Source organism: Lutra lutra, chromosome 7 (genome assembly GCF_902655055.1).
Source record: "Lutra lutra chromosome 7, mLutLut1.2, whole genome shotgun sequence".
NCBI lineage: Eukaryota > Metazoa > Chordata > Mammalia > Carnivora > Mustelidae > Lutra > Lutra lutra.
The window spans coordinates 28,939,174-28,955,131 of NC_062284.1; the positions used below are offsets into that span (position 1 = coordinate 28,939,174).

At 53.7% G+C, this 15,958-nt stretch overlaps 1 protein-coding gene across 3 annotated transcripts in view; it reads left to right on the top strand.

Annotated features, from left to right (window-relative positions):
- PSTPIP1 (proline-serine-threonine phosphatase interacting protein 1) overlaps positions 1-15,958 on the top strand; it is a 48,225-nt gene that overhangs the window by 21,854 nt on the left and 10,413 nt on the right. The window contains exons 1-6 of one of the 3 annotated variants that reach the window (XM_047737343.1): positions 3,220-3,441; positions 7,488-7,522; positions 7,765-7,871; positions 10,150-10,212; positions 10,867-10,965; positions 11,790-11,835. In XM_047737343.1, coding sequence (XP_047593299.1) covers positions 3,392-3,441; positions 7,488-7,522; positions 7,765-7,871; positions 10,150-10,212; positions 10,867-10,965; positions 11,790-11,835 — 400 coding nt within the window. In that variant the 5' untranslated portion in view covers positions 3,220-3,391. Of the gene's footprint in view, positions 1-3,219; positions 3,442-3,504; positions 3,654-7,487; positions 7,523-7,764; positions 7,872-10,149; positions 10,213-10,866; positions 10,966-11,789; positions 11,836-15,958 lie in introns of those variants that run through there. The other 2 variants (XM_047737342.1, XM_047737340.1) reach the window with 2 other exon arrangements.

The following is a 15,958-nucleotide window of genomic DNA, read 5'->3' on the forward strand; positions in this document are numbered from 1 at the left end:
ACACAGGGGACCCTGGCTGGTTCCTGCTTCCAAACAGGAGCCAGAGAAGTCATGGGAAGAGCTAGAGGAAGTTTTAGAAGTGGTGTGGGCCAGGGAAGATTAACGCTTAATGCCCAAAGGTCTGTGCATGGGCCCAGAAAGCACGAACACAGCCCCAGAAGTAAGAATGCATGAGCGCGTGTCCCCACTTGGCCTTTGCGAACTGTGTGACTGGGGGCAGGTTGAGTTGGGTTCTCCTCTGCCCACTTTGTGCAGAGAAACAGGGCAGGGCTGGGGCTGGACGCAGACTGGGTTCAAGGAGGGCTCACGAACGGGTAAGGAATGAATGGAAGTCTGATAAAACCTTCTTCGCCTTTCCTGGGGAAGAGGGATTGAGAGAGTATGACCCAGGAGGCGTCCCTGCCCACCTCCTAGCCACCCAAGCCAGATGGAAAAGGAGAACCTTCCCAGAAAGAGAGGAGACCCACTGGGGATGGGGGGACAGGGTGCTCCGGGCAGGACTGTGATAGGCTGGAGGTAAGCCATGTGAGGCACACTCACACTCAGAAGCCTGTGAGTCACTGGGCACTTAAATCGGGAAGGAGAATCCACTGACAGAGAGAACAAAATGGAAGGGGATCCTGGTGGGTGGTGGGAAAGGGAGGGAGGGACACAGCATCTCACCCCACTGCAGGACTAGGAAGTGGGGGCAACACTCTGGGCAGTCACGATCCCCTGCATGGCTATAAGAGGCCAAGTGGGGCAAGGTCTACTTCCCTCCTGTATGGTGTGACCATAGGGTGGTCACTGCCCCTCTGAGTCCTGTGCTGGGCTGTGAAAATGGAGTTGCCCTTGGGAGGTGTCCTGGAATCACCGTGTCAAACAGAGAGAACCAGGTCAGGGCAATGCTCAATCAACAGTGGGCTTCTTGCCAGTCTTATAGGCACCTGTGTATATCAGACAAACTGGGCTTGCCCTACTTGGGTTAGGGCTGAGTAGCCTGACCCGGCAACCTAGCCATTTCCTTTAAGGCCCAGCCCCTCCCTGGCCCGAAAAGCCAGAGGCCAGCATCACTGGAAGGGCAGCCTTCGTCCAAGTGGGAGCATCAGTGGTAGAGCCCCAGACCAGAGCAAGGAGTAGAGACAGGGCCTGCCTTCTGCTTACCAAGGAGGAGCTGGAGCCCAGGTTGGGAGTACCAGGTCCCATCACAGCTGACCCAGCATGGGGGCCCTACGACCCAGCACGCAGGTTTCCACAATAGATGGAATGGTGGGTGAGAACCAGCATGGCCCCGAGTCTGCCATCAGGCTGCGATGGTCTGAGCAGGGTGGCCTGGGGAGGGCACCTCCTGGGAGAGACGGAGTGGGAGGGGAGACACCTTCCTGCGGGAGGACATTCAAAGCCAGTGGGCAAGAGGGGCAGGGGTTGAACCCTTCCCACCCGGTTCACCTGCGGCCTGCCTTAGGGTCATGCCCTATGTAGCTCCCAGGTGGGTTGACTGCACACACTAGGTGCTCAGTAAGTGTTGCTGTTGAGCCACGTGGCATGTACTAAGACTAGTGAGACCATGCAGTCCTTCCTTTCTTCAAGAGTGGGCCAAGCATCCAGCATCCATTCATTTAGTCAGCAAGCGTTTATGGAGCACCTAAATGATGTGCCTGCCATGCCCTGCTGAGTTAGAAGGATTCAAAAATCTAAAAATAACATAAAATAAATGGCCCCACTATCCCGAAGCTAGACTCTCTCCAGCACACTGTGGGGAAACCTCCCCGATCCTTTGCCTCAGAACCCCTGCCTCTAGGGCCTTCCGCCCCACCTCCTCCAGGAAGTCCTCCCAAACACTCAGCCTTGTGTGACTGTTAGAGTCTTGGATTGAGCCAGGTCACCCTGTCCCAACACCAACCCGGAGGGCTCCCTGTGGGATGAGTGAAGGATAGCCATGACAACACAGGTCACTTCCTCATTGTCCAGGTGACTGGGAGGTGTGTTGGGGTTGGCCCCTGGGAATGGCCTGGCTGTTCCACCCATTACGGCCCATCACCCGGTAGGGTGCAGCAACCAGCCTTGCCACAGCCACCCACCTTTCTAGGTCCCGTGGGATGCTTTCCCTTAGCTCCTTGGGGGTCAAGTAGAGGGCTGGGGGTGCACAGGCTGGACAGGAGCAAATGGGGAGACACAAGCTGAGGAGTTAAGAGACCTCAGGAGAAGCCCAGTGAGAGCAGAGAGGGCAGAGAGGGCCGGCCTCCCTGGCCTCTTCTGCTGCCTGAAGGGGCAGCATTTTCTTCATGATCCTCTGACCTCAGGCCAGAAAGCTCGCTCGGGCCTGGAGGCACAGCCCTGTATGCTGACAGGAGGTCACACCCCGCTTCACACCATTTCTGACAGTCACAGCCTCCTCCTCCTCCTCTGCCTGCTGCCTTAGCTAACGCCCGCTGGGCTATGGAACAGAGAATGCCCCGAGAAGACCCGCACTGAGGGAGCCTCGCAAGCCCTTTCAGTGCACTTTGAAGACCTCATTACGCGGGTGACGGGCTTATCCGTATGGTTTAAGCTGCACACCCGGCTCAGAAAATTCACCTTGACCCTCCCTTCCAGCCTCCGGGCCTTGCTCTGGCGGCTGCTCTCATTTCTACCCTGCCCAGTCCTACCCATCCTGTTTTGCTCCCGTTGCCCCAGGTAGGGTCCTGAGGTGCCACAGGGCAGGGGTTCTGGAAATGAAAGGAAATCAAGGCTGGCAGGCCTGGGGCCAACTTCCTGTGAGCCCCTGGGTGGTTGCCACAAGTCAGGACACCTCCTCCAGGCATGTGGGTTTGAATCCCCGCCTCACCTGCCCTTGTCACAGCCTAAAATGCTGTGGTTTTCCTGTCAGAAGGGATTTTTTTTTTTTTTTCTCATGATCTCTCTTTTGAACTCAGAGAATGAAGACATGCTGAGGGCGTTAGTGGGAGGGAGGCAGGCCTTCGTCCCATCAGGCGTCCTCTGACACCAGCGCGGCCAGGCCCAGCCTCTGGCACAGAGGCAAGAAGAGCCTGCTGCTGGCAGCTGGGAGGCCAGAGCCTCTGGCCAGCAGGAGGGCAAGGGCAGTGAGGCCCCAGCAGGGGCGTGAGATGGCGGGGAGATGGAAGGAGGTGTTCACACTTGGAATTTCTGGACTGTGTTTGAGCCAAGCGTTTCAGGCTGTGCGTCCCGAGAGCCAAGTCAGAAAGGGCAATGGAATGAGTCACACATAAGGACGCTGGTGGCAGATAACAGAGGGTAGAGGCCTGAATGAGGCCCCGTCCTTGCCATGTGACAGAGACACAAGAGAAGAGAAGCTTGAGCAGGTCCTGGCAGCAAGAGGGAGGACCTGGGAGGGAGAAAAGCTACGAGACGCCATCTTTTCTGGGTCGGATGGAGCATAGGAAGACTACAAATGCTCCACAAATCCTGCACAAGATCAGGGTTTAAGGCCATTCTCCAGGGGTGAGTCTTGGCTAATCCACAGTGGGCTGCCTCTGGTTCCAGGAAAAGTAAAGACCGCCCTCCCCCCGACAGAACCAAGGCCTTCTTGAAAGTCTGGGGCCAAGAAAGAGAGGTGGTGTCCTGGGCCTTGTTGTGTGAATGGAGCTCTGGTGGCCTGAAGGTCCCCAGCACTGGGTAAAGGAGGGCTGGGCAGGAAGGACTGCAGCCCAGAGGTGAGCAAGGGGCGGGGAGGGAGGGGGGAACATCTGGAGTGGTCACAGCCTGCAATCCTGCCTCCCACTCTGGTCCCAGGCAGAATGAGCACCGTCACCCCTGCAGCCCCAGTGGGCAACAAGCCCGGGGACAAATGGGAGCCTAAGGTGAGCATGGGCTTTGTCATCATCAGGACTGACCAGGGTGGGAACAGAGATTGCATGTCACATGGCAGTGCTGTGGACTCAGGCAGGGGCTCCCAGCATCCAGGGGTGGGGTAGGGAGAAGGACCAGCTGTCCCAGGAGGCTGTGGTTCCTTACAGACACCCTGGGCCTGGGAGGGAGGACCTGGGTCCACAGGCCAAGGAGGGTGAGGCAGGGTAGGTTTGGGATTGAGAAAAGCCTTGGTATTTATCAAGTGTTGAATTTGTTCCCCCCTAGGGATAAGGGGGAGGAGAACCAGGCGGAACCAGGAGGAGAACCTTGCTCAGTGGGCTCACAGTTCAGTGGGGGGGGGGCATCAGCCCAAGGTGACAAGAGGAACAAATGCTCAGAGGGACAGAAGGGGAAGCCTTGAAAAGATGTTGCACAGAGGGAATTAGCATGTACAAATGCCCTGAGGCAAGAAGGAACTTGACAGAGAGAGAAGGAACTGGTGGGTGGTCAGGTGACTAGGTAGCCCAGAAAATGGGGTTACCAGGTGGGAAGTGACACTAGGGGACAGGAGCTGAAGGGGCAAGGGCTTGGGTGGTGGTAATAAGAGGCGGACAGAGAGGAGATTGAAGAGGTGAAAAAGAAGGCAGTGGAGGGGGAGGGAGAGGGCTGAGAAAAGGACGACTCTGGGTTCCTGGTGCATACAGCCAGGTGCAGGCTGACGCCTTCACTGAGAGGGGAGTGGGCTGAGAAGCAAGCTTTGTGCGGGAGCTAAGTCCAGTTTTGGACACTTTGCATTTGAGGTGTTCGTGAGCTGTGAGATCTAAAAAGAGGTGAAGACCAGGCCGTGCATGTGCTGCCTGAGCTTTGGGGAGGGATGGGGTCCTGAAGGATTTGGGGCCTGGGGGAGTGGGAGCACACACTGAGCCTGGAGGGGCTCTCACCATGAATGGAGAGACTGAGGCAGAACATGGATGTGTGGGTAAGCGGAGGGATCGGAGGGAGAGCCCCTGGCAAGGTATCAATTCTGTCAGAAAAGGGTCCTGCCCCTCATCCCCAGGGTGGCTGGGGTCACCCTGGCAGTCCCCCTCTCCTTCCTTTGGTGAGAAGCCAGGGGCTGGCCTTGCCGTCTCACCCGCTGTGTGGCCACGGGTCAGTTTCCTCTCCTCGCTGATGCTTGTTTTTCTCATCTGTGAAATGGGGACCATCTCTGCCAGAGCTGTGAGGATTAAAGAATTTAGGCCAGCCATTCTCACATTCGAACAGAAAGCAGCTCCCGGGGGGCCTGTTAAAACCCAGGGAGCTGGGCCCCACCCCGGAGTTTCCGCTTCAGGATCTGCCTTTCCGACAGGCCCCCAGGTGACGGTCAGGCTGCTCGTCCTGGGACCACACTTGGAGATCTACTTAGTTTAGGGCTGGGGTCCACCCCAGGCCAGACTCCCGCAGTTCTCTTCTAGGCCTGGATCCCTGTGGGTCCTATCAGGTTGCTGAAACCTCAGTTTCCCTAACTGTCCAGTGAGAAGAGGGAGGCCCCTGCAAAGCCTGCCTTGACGCTGCGGAAGGGCAGGAGCTCAGAGCGGTCCCGGGCGGGCGTCATGAGGACATACGGCCACCAGGGGGCGGGCGCGCTGCTCCGCGGAGAGGCAGGCAGGGAGCACGAGGGGCGGAGCGCGGAGCCTGAGGCCGGCGGCGGCGGCGGCGGCGGGGGGCGGGGGGCGGGGACAGAAGGAGCGGGGGTGGGGCGAGTGGGGGGTGGGGGAGGTGGGAGAGGTGCCTGCCCGCTGCTTCTGTGTGATCCAACAAGCCTGGCCACTCTCTGGACTCAGTTTCTCTTTCTGCCTTGATTGACAGCGCCTCCTCAGGCAACCTGGGGCAGAGGGTGCCCCAGCTTATTTTGCCTCCTTGGTTAAGAGTCTGCCAACGCAGGCAGAGAATTTCACTCCAAATACCACCTTAGGGCCAGTCTGCAACCTCTGCGCTCCGTCTATGGGTGCACTCAGACTTGGCACCCATGGGCCCACACTGAGGCACCACAGGCCTAGGCATCCCTCACACAGCTGCTGGTGGACGCAAGTCAGTCTGTTATCAATGCCCGCATGGACGGCGGGGTGGAGGTGGGAGGCCGAGGTGGGGGAAGGGAGCCCGACCTATGGAGCCCCAGAGAGAACCTCAAGGGAACCCCTAGCTGAAAGCAAGACCTGGGGGGTTTCTGATTACTGTGGGCACCCAGTAAGCTCTTAGGCGGGGCAGTATATAGCTCAGGTCAGGTTCAGGGGCCTGGGGGAACCCCCCCCCCCCAGGACTGGGATGTGCAGATGTGGACTCGGGGGAGGGTGGCACGACAGCAGCCATGTCCTGACAGAGGTACTTTAGACCTATTAATTAATTTATTCCTCATCACCGTCCTGTTTGTGCTATTATCCCCATTTTACAGAGGGGGAAACCAAGGCACAGAGAGTAAGTCCCTTGCCCAAGGTCGCACAGTGAGTGCACAGCAGAGCCTTGCCTGGACTCAGGCTACTCGGCTCCTGGGTCTGCTTCTGGTGCATGTGGGAGTGCGGAGCGGGAGCCCCTGCCCAGGGCCTGCTGCCTTCCCAGGCTGGGATTGCCAGTCACTCTCCTGCTCCATCAGGCAGGGAGCTCACCCCACCGAGTGGTCCCAGCCCCTGAACCCCAGTGACCTGGAGAGAGCCTTTCACCCCTGTTGGTTGCGTTTCCGACCCAAGGAGATGTTTGTTTCATGGCACCCCGTTACCCCTCAGGAGACAGGACTGGGTCCTGGGTGGGCTCCGACACCTTAGCTCATTTGTGGTTCTGGGGGTCAGTCCGCACAGTAGGGCCAGGCCACTGCATAGAATATAGGAGGCCCAGTTACATGCAAACTTCAGATAAACAACAAATACTTTTTAGATGTAAGTATGATCCATATATTACATTATATTAAAACACTATTTGTTGTTTGTCTGAAATCCGCATGTACCTGGGTGCCCTGTATTTTTCTCTGCTGTCTTGCAGCCTCACCCCTGGGCGTTCTCCCCCAGGGCCAGCCTCTTCCCTTCTTGTTCTCCGAGGGCCCACATCTCTACTCCAGAACAGCTGCACTGCTGCCTCCTGACTCCTCCTGAGACGCTCTCTCAGGCACCCCTGCTCAGTGCACCCTATTGTGTACTCCTCCTGGCTCACGTACTTCTCCTGGGTCTGCTCTTGGAAATGTCACCACTGTGTGCCCAGCCACCTCAGCCAGGAACAGGGACAGTTTCTTACTGTCCTCCCCCCTACGTCCCATTCTTCTTGCCCACATCTCTCTCCTCTGGTACCCCTGCCTGGCTTGCCTCGCCCTTCCAGCTTCTTCCAAACACCTTCCAGGCCACTCGCCTAAAGCCAGGTCTGTACCCTCTGCTGTCCCGCTTCAGCTCGTCCTGATGGCCTGGGTGAGGGAGGGAGAGCCCTGAAAACACGAAGCCAGGAGCATTGCACCACAGCTGGGAGGTGTGATAGCTTTACCATTCCCGAAGAGGAATTCTGCCTTCCAGAAATCCCAGCTTGGTTCTGAGTGATGGTCACTGTCTGGGTCTGGATCAGTGTGTGTGAGTGACCTAGGGCTTTCCCATCAAATGAAAAGTCCCTGGGGCGGGGGGGGGGGGGGTGCTTCCGTCCTGTCATGCCCTCCTCCCGCTGACCCTGGCCTTTCTGTTTTGCAGCTCCTTGAGGGCCTCCTTTGACTCCCTGAAGCAGCGTAAGTCCCGACTGTCCCCAACCCCAGGCTGCAGAGTGACAGGACCTTTTGGGAACAGCCATGTCCCCATAGGTGGAGGTAGATAGGTTCTAGTGGGGGGTGGGGGAGCGGTGGGGAGGGCATTGCTCAGGCTGCGCACAGGGCCCTAAGGCTAGTGGAGGATCTGGGAGGTGTGGGGCGGGTCTGGGCAGAGGTAAGTGTGTGCGTGGTTGAAGCTCCTCACCCGTGTGCTCTGCCCCCAGAGATGGAGAATGTGGGCAGCTCCCACATCCAGCTGGCCCTGGCCCTGCGCGAGGAGCTGCGGAGCCTTGAGGAGTTCCGCGAGAGGCAGAAGGAGCAGAGGAAGAAGGTAAGGCGGGTGCTCGGGGGTGGGGCATCCTCACTGAGAAGGTTGTGGGGAATGGTCCCTCCAGACAGAGCCCAGGGAGGGTGGGAGACTGCACTCCAGGCTTGGGTATAAGAGTGACTTGATGGTGAGGGGATGGCTGTGTGCTGAGACGGGGCCCTGGAATCAGGGCCCAGCATGCAGGCCTGAGAGCCCCACTGGGGGTCTTCCCCTGAGCTGTCTCATGCCAGGGAGAGGGAAAGGCATGGGTCTTCTTGATTATCCTCCTACAAAAGACTGTGGATCCTCACAGTTTGGGGGTATCCAAAGGCGGCAGCCTGATTTGGGGAGTTGCCAGAAACTGGTCCTCAGCCCAAGGGTCAGGGCTGTTTGAGCAGGAGAAAGGCAGACTTGGCGGCTGGCCTTTGCAGCTGCTCTGCCATGCTGCCCAGGCTGAGAGGGGCAGACAGAGCCTGTTGGGGGGCTGCCAGGCCTTCCCTGGCATCCACAGGTACTTCTCACCTGTGGATGGGGCGTGGCTGTCCCTAGGCGGAGGGACTACATGGGAAGGAAGTAAGGTCCCCATCACGGGAGGTATGCAAGTAGAGTCTGGAGGTTCTTTGTCAGGGAACCTACAGGGGTAGGGTGGGGACAGGCTTGGTGACCTCAGTGTCCCAGGGTCCTTTCCCAGGCCTGAGACTCTCTGAGTGGCTGAGCATTTGGCTGCTGGGAAGGCAGCTGGGTCCGTGTGCGCACTCAATGTGATGAGGGCGACGCCCCAGGCAGGATGGGAGAGGCCAGCACACAGAAACACTTCTTGCTTGGAGGTGAAGGATCACTGCAGACTCTCCAGAGAACCGGAAATGGAGAAGTCCACACAACTGAGCTGTGAGGGGAAAGGTTTGCCTGCTCACGGCTGGAGCCAGGCTGGGCCTGGGTGTCCTGGGCAAGCTCTTTTCCTTTTGTGCCTCAAGTTTCCCTCCTGCAGGCTTTGGGGACCCAGCCCTGGTCCGGCCCCCCTTGGTCTTCTCAGATAGGCTCCGGCTCTGATGAGTGGCTCTGACCACAGAAATCTAGTGTGGCTGCCCTCCCTGCCCACCCAGCCAGCCACGTCGGGGGCTCAGGCTTTCAGGATTCTAAATTTGGGTCCCTGAGCAGACAGCTGGTCTCCGAAGCCAGCCCCAGAGGCCAGCTCCACCTCGAGGTGCTGGAGCAGGTGGCCTCTCTGAAGCTGGGGCTTGCCTGCAGGGTGCAGAGCACCCGCTGAGACAGGGAGGCCCCAGACTGCCTATTTTGAGTTCTCCTGTGGCCAGAGGGGGTGTTTCAGAGACACCTTCCCCAGAGCGGCCAGGGCCCCCCCCAAGTGAAGAACTGTGGGGTAGTCTGCAGGAACACAGCCTGGGCTCATGTGTATGCACCCGTGTGCATATGAACACGTGTGTGTGAGGGGGAGGGGGAAGCGGGGGGGGGGGCGGCACACGTGTGTGCCTGCCTCTGAGGTGCGTGTGTCTCATGTGTGTGTGCCTATATCTCTGTGACCCGCTGGCTTGCCGGAGGGCTCCCTGTCAGCCCTGGCCCCACTGAGACCCGAGGCAAAGCCAGCCCCGGTCCTCCTTACACCCCGATCTCTGTCACAGCTGCCTTTCAGTCTCTGCCTGAAAAAGAAGCCTGCGAGGTGAGGTCAGAGTGCACTGGCCCTGTGTGCCCACAGGCGGCAAAAGTTTGGTGGCAGGGGTGTGTGTTCCCGTGTGAACAGGCCCATGGCTGTGCACAGGGACGTGCAAGAGTATGCTTGTGCGTACTTGTGTGTGGTGTGTGGACATCCCGTGAATGTGCACACGAAGGCCTGCATGTGCAAGTGTGAGCAGTGGGGACACTGGGGACCTGTTAGTGTGTACTTCTGTGTGTGTGTCATGTGGAGCTTGGCATGCGTGTGCCAGAGTGTGTACACAGTGAGTGACAGGTGTGAGAATGTACAGAAGCCACGAGGGGGGTCTCTGTGTGTCTGTGTGCGTGCGTGCGTGCATGTGTGCAGGGTGGGTATTCCAGGGACAGAGATCAAGTCTTGGCTGGAGTCTGAAGCAAAAAGTCATGATGGACACATCCTGTCCTGGGCTCTAGTTTTCTGTCCTGAGCAGAGATTGAGAAAGAGCGGGGAGTGGGAGAGAGGACGTCTTGTCACTGTCCCCTTCAGAGCCAGGAGGGGATGCTGTGCCTCATCCCGGGGCCACCTCATCCTCTTGGCCTAGGGGAGCATCCAGGGGCCACAGCACCCCTGCTCAGAGCCCCATGTCCCCTACAGTACGAGGCTGTCATGGACCGGGTCCAGAAGAGCAAGCTATCGCTCTACAAGAAGGCCATGGATGTGAGTGTGAGGGTGTTGGGCCTGGAGGCGTGGGGGACTCATGGTGCAGACCCCAGGAGCCCTGAGCTGGGCCCCCGGGACGGGGCTGGCCTCTGACCACCTGTCCGACAACAGACACCATGGCCTGTTGGGTGCTCGGGGATGCACGGGGAAACCAGGGCCCATGTGGCTAGGCCCAGGCCCTGCCCTTGGGGGGCTCCTGACTGAGGAGCAGGCAGTCAGTCCCAGACAGTGGCCCACAGGATGATCTATGCTGTCAGTTGGGGACTCAGGGTGGAGGGACAAGAGACTGCTGAGCTGTGTCCCCTGGGACTCCAGCTGAGAGGGAGAAAAGGGGTTCTGCAAGAGGGGACAACACAGGGAGAGGCCAGCATCATGAGGATGCATGGCATTTGGGGGGACTTGCTGGTGGTTTGATGGGACCATGTCTCTAAACAGGATGTGGCCATGGGCAGGGCCGGAGTCCCCAGGTGGGGCAGGGCCTGGGAATAAAACTCTCTTCTCCATCTCCCTTCTGGACCCCTAGACCCCTGTCCCTGGTGAGGAGGCCCCCACTCCACCCACAGGCCCCCAACAGGGAGAGGGGAGGCTGGGTTCAGGGACCCTCACTGTGGGCGCCCCCACAGTCACACTTCTTCACCCCCTCCCACCCAGTCCAAGAAGTCATATGAGCAGAAGTGCCGGGATGCTGATGATGCTGAGCAGGCCTTCGAACGCATTAGCACCAACGGCCCCCAGAAGCAGGTGGAGAAGGTGCGTGGAGCCACTGAGGCCGAATGGTGTCACCTAGGGCTGAAACAGGGTAGGGAGGGAAGGAGGTGCCATAGACACCCTAAGAAAGGTCTGCAGCTGGGATATCTGCTCACTCCTCTCTGAACCTCCATCTCCTCAGCTGCAAAAGGGGTTTCCTGGAGTCTCAGGGCATGGACAGGCACGGCCAGCTTAATTCTCACATAACCCATGGAGAGGGGCTCAGGAGACCCATGTGCCGGAGAGGAAACAGGCCCTGAGACAGTGAATGACTTGTCCAAGGTCTCAGAGCCAGGAAGCAGTGGAGAAAGGATGCACACCCAGGTCATCAAGCACCCGAGATCTTGACTGCTCTGGCCTCTGGACCAGGGTGGGCTGCCAGAGATACCAGGGCCCGAGAGCACATTGCGCCCATTGCACAGACAGGAAAGCTGAGGCCCAGAAAGAGCAGGGGCCGGAGGGTGAGTTAGGGGCAGCAAGTCGAGGGCAGAGCCCAAGCCCCAGCCAGTGGGGTCAGCAGTGGCCAGGTGGAGCGGCGGGACCTGCCCGTCCACATTTCTCCTTCAGGTCTTCACGTCCAGTTGTAGCACGTGTAGGCATGGGCTACATGCTTCTGTTTTTATTTTTTTGTATTGGACCTTTATTGATTGTGGTGCTCTGTGGGGTGAAGCTGGAGGTAATGGTGGGACGTGCCCACAGTTGGCTGCTGAGTGTCCTCTTAGGTGGCTTAGGAAGGCTGGGACAGAAGCCCTTCAGAGCCCCCCTGGGGAGGCTGGGCCCCCGAGGGCTGGGGCCAGCTCAGCTCTGCTTTCCCTCTCTCTCCTCAGAGCCAGAATAAGGCCAAGCAGTGCAAGGACTCAGCCATGGAGGCAGGTACGCGGCCCTGCTCGCTTGCTCTGACCTGGGAGGGTGGCCAGACAGGCCTGCCCCCCGCCCCCTGGCACTCTTTCCTTGCCTTGGGGACACACACGGACACATGACTCCACAGAGGCACATGCTCACCACTCTCACATAATCATGCGAGTAAAATAAAGACATCCATGTTCTTGGGGCTTTGTGTGTTTCAACTACTCTGCTTAACAACCCTATGAGGTGGGGCACCTGGGTGGCTCAGTGGGTTAAAGCCTCTGCCTTCAGCTCAGGTCATGATCCCAGGGTCCTGGGATCAAGCCCCGCATTGGGCTCTCTGCTCAGCGGGGAGCCTGCTGTCTCTTCTCTCTCTCTGCCTGCCTCTCTGCCTACTTATAATCTCTGTTTGTCAAATAAATAAATAAAATATTTAAAAAAACAGAACAAAAAAACAACCCTATGAGGTGGCTGCTATTGCTCTCTCCCTTTTAAGTTTTTAACTGAAGCATAGTTGGCGTATGATGTTATATGTTATGTGTACGACATAGTGAATTGACAATCATAAGCATTAGGCAGAGCTCACCACGATCTATGTGGTTACCACCTGTCACCGTGCAGTGTTATTACAACGTTATTGACTCTGTTCCCTAGGCTATACTTTTCATCCCTGTGATTCATGTAATTTACTAATGGAAGTTTATAGCTCTTCATCCTCTTCCCCCATTTTGTGTGTCCTCCTAGCCCCTTGCCTTCTGGCAACCACCAGTTCTCTATTCTTATAATTCTGTTTTTTTGTTGTTTTATGTTTTAGACTTCACACATAAAGTAAAATCATACGGCACTTCTCTTTCTCTGTCTCATTTATTTCCCTTGACATCATGCCCTCTAGGTTCATCCATATTGTCATGAATGGCAAGAGTTCGTTCCTTTTTATGGCTGAATAGTATTCTGTTGTGTATATATACCACTTTTTTATCCATTCATCAGTTGATGGACACTCAGGCTGCTTCCGCATCTTGGCTATTGTAAACAATGCTGGAATTAACATGGGGTGCATGTATCTTTTTCAATTGGTGTTTTCATTTTCTTCAAGTAAATAGCCAGAAGTAGAATTACTGGATTGTATGATAGTTCTGTTTTTAATTTTTTGAGGAAGCCCCATACTATTTCCCATAGTAGCTATACCAGCTTGCATTGCCACCAATAGTCCAAGAGGGTTCCCTTTTCTCCACGTCTTCACCAGCATTGGTTGTTTCTTGTCTTTTTGATCCTAGCCATTTTTACTGATATAAGGTGATATCTCACTGGTTTTGATTTGCATTTCCCTGACGATAAGTGATATTATGCATCTTTTCACATGTCTATTTGTCATCTGTATGTCATTTTTGGAAAAGTTAGGTCTTCTGCCCACTTTTTAATCAGATTGGGTACCCCACCACCACCACCAAGATTTATTTATTTACTTTAGAGAGGGAAAGAGAATGCATGGTGGGGGGCATCAGGAGATGGAGAAACTCAAGCAGACTCTATGCTAAGCACAGAGCCCAACGTGGGGCTTGATCCCAGGACCCTGAGGTCATCACCCAAGCTGAAAACAACAGTCAGACACTAAACAGACTGTGCCACCCAGGTGTCCCCGGGTTTTTTTTTTTTTTTAAATGTAGAGTTGTATGAGTTCTTTATATATTTTTAATATTGTCCTTTGCCCATTCAGTTGGTTGTCTTTTCATTTTGTGGGTGGTTTCCTTTGCTGTGCAAAAATTTTTAGTTTGATGTAGTTCCAATTGTTTATTTTTGCTTTTGTTTTCCCTCACTGAAGAAACCGATGCAGAACAATATTGCTAAGGCTGACATCCAAGAGTTTACTGCCCAGGTTTTCTTTTAGGACTTTTATGGTTTTGGTCTCATATTTAGGTCTTTAATCCATTTTAGCTTATTTTTGTATATGGTATAAGGAAGTCATCCGGTTTCATTCTTTTGCATGCAGCTCTCCAGTTTTCCCCGTGCCATTCATTGAAGAGCCTGTCTTTTCCCCATTGTATATTCTTGCCTCCTTGTCATAGATTGATTGACTATACAAGCAGGGGTTTATTTCTGGGCTCTCTATTCTGTTCCATTGACCTATGAATCTGTTTATGTGCCAGTACATGTTTTGATTAGTATAGCTTTGTAGTGTAGTTTGAAATCTGTGATTGTGATACCTCCAGCTTTGCTCTTTTTTCTCAAGATTGTTTTGGCTGTTCAGGGTCTTTTTTTTTTTTTTTTAAGATTTTATTTATTTATTTGTCAGAGAGAGAGAGAGCACGAGTGAGCACAGGCAGACAGAGTGGCAGGCAGAGGCAGAGGCAGAGGGAGAAGCAGGCTCCCCACAGAACAAGGAGCCCGATGCGGGACTCGATCCCAGGACGCTGGGATCGTGACCTGAGCCGAAGGCAGCGGCTTAACCAACTGAGCCACCCAGGCGTCCCTGTTCAGGGTCTTTTGTGGTTCCATACAAATTTTAGAATTTGTTCTAGTTCTGTGAAAAATGTTGTTGGTGTTTTTATAGGGATTGTACTGAATCTGTAAATTTCTTTGTGTGGTGTGGACACTGTAACAATATTAAATTTGCTAAAGCATGAACATGGTGTATCTTCCATTTATTTGTGTTGTCTTCAATTTCTTTCATCAAGGCCTTTGTTTTCAGAGTATAGGTCTCCCATTTCCTTGATTACATTTATTCCTAGGTATTTTATTCTTTTTGGTGCAATTATAAATGGGATTGTTTTCTTAATTTCTCTTTCCACTAGTTCATTATTGGTGTACAGAATCACAACAGACTTCTGTGTATTGATTTTGTATCCTGCAACTTTACTGAGTTCATCTATTAGTTCTAATAGTTTTTTTGGTGGAAGCTTCAGGGCTTTCTATATAGTCTCATGTTATCTGTGAACAGTGACAGTTTTACTTCTTTCTTACCGATTTGGATATTTCTTTTCCTTTTCTGATTGCTGAATAAATATGGTGAGAATGGACATCCTTGTTTTACTCCTGATCGAAAAGGAAAAGCTTTCAACTTTTCACTGTTAGCTGTGGATCAGGTCATATGATGGCCTTCATTATGTTGAAGTATGTTCCCTCTAAACCCATGTGTTGAGAGTTTTTATCAGGAATGGATGTTGAGTTTTGTCAAATGGTTTTTCTGCATCTATTTTTTTTCTAGTAGTCTCTTATAATTCTTTGTTTTTGTGGTGTCAGTTGTTAACTTTTCTTTCATTTCTGATTTTGAGTCCTCTTTCTTGATGAATCTGGTTAAAAGTTTATCAATCTTGTTTCAATCTTGTTTCTTTTCAAAGCAGCAGCTCTTAGTTTGTTTGTTTGTTTTTTAAGATTTATTTATTTATTTATTTAACAGAGAGGGAGAGATCACAAGTAGGCAGAGAGGCAGGGAGAGAGAGAGGAGGAAGCGGGCTCCCTGTTGAGCAGGGAGCCCGATGCGGGGCTTGATCCCAGAACTCCAAGATCATGACCTGAGCCGAAGGCAGAGGCTTAACCCACTGAGCCATCCAGGCACCCCAGCAGCCCTTAGTTTTATTGATCTATTGATCTAATCTTTTTTTTTTTTTTTTGGTCTCTATTTCATTTATTTCCACTCTAATCTTTATTATTTCCTTCCTTCTACTAACTTTGGGCTTTGTTCTTTTTTTAGTTCCTTTAGATGTAAGGTAAAATTGTTCATTTGAGGTTTTTCTTGTTTTGTGAGGTAGGCCTGTATTGGTATAAATTTCCCTCTTATAATTGCTTTGGCCACCTCTCAGAGATTCTCTAATGTTGCATTTCCATTTTCATTCATCTCCAAGTATTTTTTGGTTTCCTTTTTGAATTCTTCATTGACCCATTGGCTGTTTAGTAGCATGTTGTTTAGTTTCTAGGCATTTGTGTTTTTTTTTTCAGTTTTCCCCTTGTAATTGATTTCTAGTTTCATACTGTGACCAGAAAAGATGCTTGATAGTATTTTAATATTCTTAAATTTACTAAGCCTGGTTTTGTGGCCTAACATGTCACCCACCCGGGAGAATATTTCATGTACACTTGAAAAGAATATGTATTCTACTGTTTGGGGATGGAATCTTCTCTACGTATCTTAAGTTCATGTGCTCTAAAGTGT